This window comes from Tupaia chinensis, unplaced genomic scaffold, assembly GCF_000334495.1.
Source record: "Tupaia chinensis unplaced genomic scaffold, TupChi_1.0 Scaffold000330_1, whole genome shotgun sequence".
Lineage (NCBI taxonomy): Eukaryota > Metazoa > Chordata > Mammalia > Scandentia > Tupaiidae > Tupaia > Tupaia belangeri.
In genome coordinates this window covers 1,109,089-1,114,665 of record NW_006159824.1, presented here as the reverse complement: position 1 = coordinate 1,114,665, position 5,577 = coordinate 1,109,089, and the positions used below count along the sequence as shown (strand labels likewise).

Sequence of the window (5,577 nt, the reverse complement as noted above, 5' to 3'; positions counted from 1 at the left end):
CCGTAGGGGGAGCAGGGGGAGGAAGAGTTGGGGGAGGTGGTGTTGGGGGGGTTGGGGGCGCTGTTTGAGGATTCACTGCGTAGCCAAAGACCCCTGGTAGGAAGGGAAGGGCCCCCCCACCCTTCTCATCAGGTAGGACCATGTTGAGAGCAACTGGGAGGGCAGCCAAGTTGCTGAAGTTGTAAGGGTAGGCAAGGAGCTGGGGGCCGTAGACCAGCGGGTAGGGCTCGGGGTAGAAGGTGACTTTGGCAGCCCCCATCCCCTCCATCCGGTCCCCCTCCCCAGCTCCCACTAGGCCCTCGTTCCCAGGTTTCCCCCTGCCACTGCCGGGTTCCCGCCCACTCCCAATCAGGGCCAATGGGAACTCCTGCACAGGTGGGTAGGCATAGCTGCCCAGCCCCGCCACCACCGGGGGCTCCTCACCCCCGGAAATGACAGGGTCCTGGAGCGAGGCGGTCTCAGAAGCTTCCTCAGCAGCAGCGCTCCCGCCACCCGCCTCCCCGCTGGATGAAGACACTTGCATCTCTTGGGGGGCCTCCTCCTTGATGTCCCCGGGCCTGGTGCCAGTGCTGCCCTTAGAGTAGGCGATGACAGGAGTGGGAGCGCCCCCGGGCCGCTCAGCAGTGTGCCTCTGTCCATGGCGGGTCAGGGCAGCTGCCGTCTTGCACACCTTGGCGCAGTGCGGGCAGGTGAAGCGGGTAGAAGGCCTCCGCCCAGCCCGGGAGCCGTGGGAGCCCCCACCGTGGGCCTCCTGGTGCTTTCGCAGCTTCCTCAGGGTGGCGAAGCTCTGGGCACAGTCCCCGCAGCGATGCCTCCGTTCTCCACGGGCGCGCCCACCTGGGCCGTCGGTTGCTGGGGTCTCCTCCCAGCCCCTGCGCTCCAGCTTCTGCCTCCAGCGTGGGGGCCGGCGGCCTCGGGGCACCCCACTGCCCCCGCCACTGCCGCCACTGCCGGCACTGCCGGCAGCTCCAACCTTGCGTTTCGGCAGCTCCAACCTTGCGTTTAGGCTTGTAGGAATAGTAGGGCCTCCAGAGCTGGTCCTCCCCGCCGGCCTTGGATTCCTCCTCGTCCTCCTCCTCGTCGTCGTCCTCCTCGTCTTCCTCCTCCTCCTCACTCTCCTCTACCTCCTCTCCGCTCAGCTCTCCTGGACGCAGGTCAGTTTCGGAGATGCGGCGCTTGACAATGGCCTCCTCCCCGATTCGCACAGTGATCTGACACAGTGGAGGTGGAGCCTGTAGCTGAGAGGGGCCCCGGCCAGGCCCTGCGGGGGGGCCCCCACCCCCGCCAATGCTGCCCACTGGCTTGGCTGTGTAGGTCAGAGTCCTCCCAGCCCGAGGATTGCGGCCCTTGGCCTCTTCCATGGCCGTCGCTGGCCCTGCGGCCGTGGCTGGGCTGACTACGGTTACTGGGTTGGCGGGTGTGGGTGCAGGCTCAGGGGGAGGAGGTGGGTACTCTCGTTTCTTGGGGGGCCTTGGGGGAGCAGTGTAAGTGATGACCGAGGCAGCCTGTGACCCTCCTGTGCTGGCTGGCCCGCCCCCCACTCCACCTGTGCTACTGCCCCCGTGGACGATGACAGAGGGAGCTGGGTGAGCAAAAGTGATGACAGAGGGTGGGGGACCAGGTTGTGGGGCAGGCGGGGGGCCGGCTGGGGGGCTGGCTGGCGTTGCCCCGGGGGCTGGCATATTGAGGCTTGGAGAAAGGGGGGGCTCCGGGGCTCCCTGGCTATAGGTCTTGTAGGGCCGCTTGGCTGCCCGCATGGGGAGCAGGCGGTACAGCTTGAGGGTATTGAGCTTGGGCTTGTAGCCTCCATTGGGCGTCTTCTCACTGGCTAGGAGGCCCGGGCTAATGCCATGGAAGGCTCGCTGGTGGGTCTTCAGGTTATAATAAGTGACAAAGGTCTCCCAGCAGAAGATGCACTGGTACCTGGGCCAGGACAGCAGGGAATAGGGCAGGAACAGAGCCGCTTGAGTCAGGGGCCCTGAAGCCAGGGCCTCAGTTCCCCCTCTCCCCCGCTGCCACCACCCCCAAACCTCTAACTCCTCCAGCCATGTGCTCGCCCTCCTTACATGTCGCTTGTCTCACACTGCCAGTCACAGGACGGGTGCCTGTCCCAGCTCGGCGGCCCCCAGCTGTGAGGGGTTAGGCCTCTGCCGGCCCATCCGGGAACCGGAGTAATCAGACATCCTGCCTGACTCACAAAGCCTTCTTCTGAAGCACGAAGGAAGAGGGCTACGATTTACAAACAGGGCCGAGCTCTGGAAATACAAGTCGCAGCTCTGAAAACTGTAGCTACTGGCGGGCACGCCTGTGCTCCCAGAGCCCTTTCCTGTGACAGCGACTCTCCTTTTGGGCTTCCCCACAGCCCCGCCAGGACGTGGCAGAGACCAGCTAATGAGCATCGGCTGGAGGGAGGCGGGTGGCAGTGACGGCCAGCAGGGACAGTCTCGGGATGACTCTCTACGCTCTGCCCAGTCCCCCTGCAGGCCCCGCAGTTCTGAGCGCTGACCCTTGGCCCTGCCGCCCTCCAGCCCCAGCCCCAGGCCACTCACCTGCGCTCGCCCGTGTGCCACACCTCGTGCTTGGTGCGGTACTCGGCCAGGGCAAACACCTTCTCGCAGTAGCGGCAGGGGTACTTCCTCCGCCACGAGTGCACATTGCTGTGCCGCTTCAGGCTGGACAGGGTCACGTAGGAGCGCTCGCAGGCCGCGCACACGTACAGCACGTGGCCGCCCACCACCTTCACCACGTGCTCGGGGCCACCGTGGAAGCCCACTGGTGGGGGCAGGGCTGAGGCATCCACTCCTGCAGGGCCACCCGGGCCAGAGCCCCCAGCTCCCAGCCCTGTAGACCCTCGGGTGCCAGCCCCCCGTCGGCACTGGGCTTCATGGGTCTGCAGCCGCTTGGGGTGGATGAAGCTTTTTCCACATCGGGGGCAGGGGAGCGGCCGCCGGGACAGATTGGGCTGGGAATCGGGGGCCTGAGCCTCTGCCCTGTCGACTTCCCACACCCCGGCTGGCCTAGGCCCAGGCCCGAAGCTGTCCTCTTCAGGCTGCATGGTGGCCATGGGGGCTGGGGTGGTAGGTACCCACGCATCACCTCCCTCCCCCAGGCCCTGCAGGCGGGAGATGCCCAGTCGCCGCCCCAGAGCTCCGATCTCTGCCACAGCTGCCCCGTCCCCTCCACCAGGTAGTGCAAGCCGGGCGCTATAGATGAAGTTGAGGACATCAGAGAAGGCAGCTGCGGGGACTCCTGGCAGCTCCAGGACCCGGGGTGGAGATGAAGCAGGAGGAGAGGCTGGAGGGGGAGAGGAGGTGGAAGAAGAGGAGGAGGAGGAGGAGGCAGCTGTGGTGGTAGCAGGGTTGGGAGCTGAGCCCCCAGTAACTGGCGGGAGGGGTTGCGGGCCCGGAGCCAGCAGGGCCTCTCTGAAGAAGGGACTAGAAGCAGCCAGGACACTGCGATGAGCAGGGAACTTGGTGTCTCCAGCTATGAGGGTGACGTCACAGAAGAGGCCACGGAGCCGCTGCTCATTGAGCTGGCGCAGGACGGCGGGGGCATGGGACGGGTCTGTCACCTCTGCAGGAGGGGGCATGGCGCCAGCCTAGAGAGGGAGAAGAGGCCGGGAGAGTCTCAAGAGGCTGGGCAGAGGGCTGGGGCTGCCGTGATGAGGAAGGTGAGCTGGGAGGAAGTCAGACTGCTCATCAGAAACCAGCGGACGGGTCACAGAAGTGGGGGGCAACCCCTAGCCATAGCCACCCAAATCTAGCCAAAGTCTAAGACCAGTGTGTTTGACATCCGGGGCTGGAAAAACCCAGAGATATCTCAGGCCATGGTGAAGGTCGAGGGGCTGTGGCATCCAGACCAGAGAAGTAAGCAAAGACCTCTCTCTCGGTGGGAGGGTGGGGGAAGCCCCACAATCTCTCGGAACCATTGGCCAGGACTCCCCAGCCCGCAGGAAATGGCTGCACCGCTGGCCTGCTGCCCCGGGTCTAAGTTCCCCTCGCTGCGGTCCTCGGGGCACCCTCTCACCTGAGAGCACAGCCAACATTGAGCAGAGCGGGGGTGGCTCAGCGAGTCCCTCCTGCCGGGCCTCTTCCTTCTGTGGAGAAACAGAAACCCCGTCAGGGGAACCTAGAGGAGGCAGCAAAGGGTCCTCAGGAAGGGGATCCAGGAAGGAAGGGACCCAGGGAGAGGGGCCTGGCGCAGAGGCCAGAGGCCGGGGTCAGAGAGGACACCTGGGCCGCAGCACACCCTGATCCCCCAGGGAGCCTCTGTCAGGTTGTTTAGCCGCATCCAATCAGACCTAGGAGGTCACGCAGATTACTGCAGGCCTTGCTTTGTCCCCGAGAAGTGCAGCAACAAGATAATTCGCATATTCCGAATTCACCTCTGAACACTGCAGCACCACCGATCCCATCAGGTTAGGGAAGCCTGTCCGGTTGCTCTCAGGTCCCTTTGGCCCCATCTTTGGGGCTCTAAAGAAATCAGAGATTTTCTTTCTTTTTAATCACAATGGTCTTATTTACATAGCAAAACATTTCTACCTGAGCTTTTAGTACAGGACCAAGCAGTTAGATATTCAAATTAGGAGAGGTCCTTCTTTTTTGGGGGAGAGCTCTGTGTGTGTGTGTGTTTTGCTATAGGGTGTGTGCAGTCACCAGAGAGACAGAGACAGAGAGAAAGAAAGACAGAAATGAGAGGTCAATCCCCCGGGGAGCTGGCCACGCTACAATCCCTTCTCCTCCATTCTCCTCTCAGGATTTTGGGCACAGATACACGAGTGCGCAGTGTGAGCTTTTCTTTTAAAGAATTATTTTATTTAACTGTATTTATTTACTTTTATTCATTTTTAAGTTGGTTGGAGAGGGACAAAGTGAGAGGGAAAGTGAGAAAGCAAGCCACCAGGTCCAGGACTTGAACCGTGGGAGCCACGTGGGGAGTCCAGCTCCCTTAACCACCACATCACCTGCTAGCCCCAAGCATGAGGTTTTTTGTTTTTGTTTTTTTAGAGAGGTTTTTGCTATAGGGTACATGCGCTCACCAGAAAGAGAGAGACAGAGACAGAAAGGGAGAAATAACCCCTGGAAGGGATGGCCATGCCGCAATCCCTTCTCCTCCATTCTCCTCTTGGGATCTTGGGCATGCATGCACACACATGCATCAGCGTGAGTTTAAGCCACTGGGTCTGGGACTCAAGTTGCAGTCAGCTGCGTGGGTGTCTAGCAACGTAATCATTATGCCATCTGCTGGTCACCCCCCCAGCATAAATTTTAAGCTGCTGGGTCCAGGACTCAAACCGAAGTCTACTATGTGGGAGTCCAGTGATGTAATCGTGCCATCTGCTGGTTCCAAGAAGACCTTCTCATACCTCTTCAGCCCCATAAATCCTTTTCTTTTTAAGAATTAATTATTTTAGGGACCAGCAGTTAGCATAAAGGCTATGTTGCTGGACTCCCATGTAGTCGACTGCAGTTCAAGTCCTGGACCCGGTGGCTTAAACTCATGCCGGGCATATGTGCATGCATGCCCAAGATCCCAAGAGGAGAATGGAGGAGAAGGGATTGCGACATGGCCATCTCC

The 5,577-nt window shown here is 61.3% G+C and overlaps 1 protein-coding gene across 1 annotated transcript in view; it reads right to left on the bottom strand.

Moving 5' to 3' along the window:
• The window catches only part of ZBTB4 (zinc finger and BTB domain containing 4), an 18,972-nt gene that overhangs the window by 2,655 nt on the left and 10,740 nt on the right, over window positions 1-5,577 (bottom strand). Inside the window, exons 2-5 of the mRNA XM_027773154.1 lie at window positions 4,027-4,096; window positions 2,550-3,598; window positions 988-1,923; window positions 13-956 (exon numbers count right to left, since the gene is read on the bottom strand). Coding sequence (XP_027628955.1) covers window positions 13-956; window positions 988-1,923; window positions 2,550-3,598; window positions 4,027-4,096 — 2,999 coding nt within the window. The remainder of the gene's footprint in view (window positions 1-12; window positions 957-987; window positions 1,924-2,549; window positions 3,599-4,026; window positions 4,097-5,577) is intronic.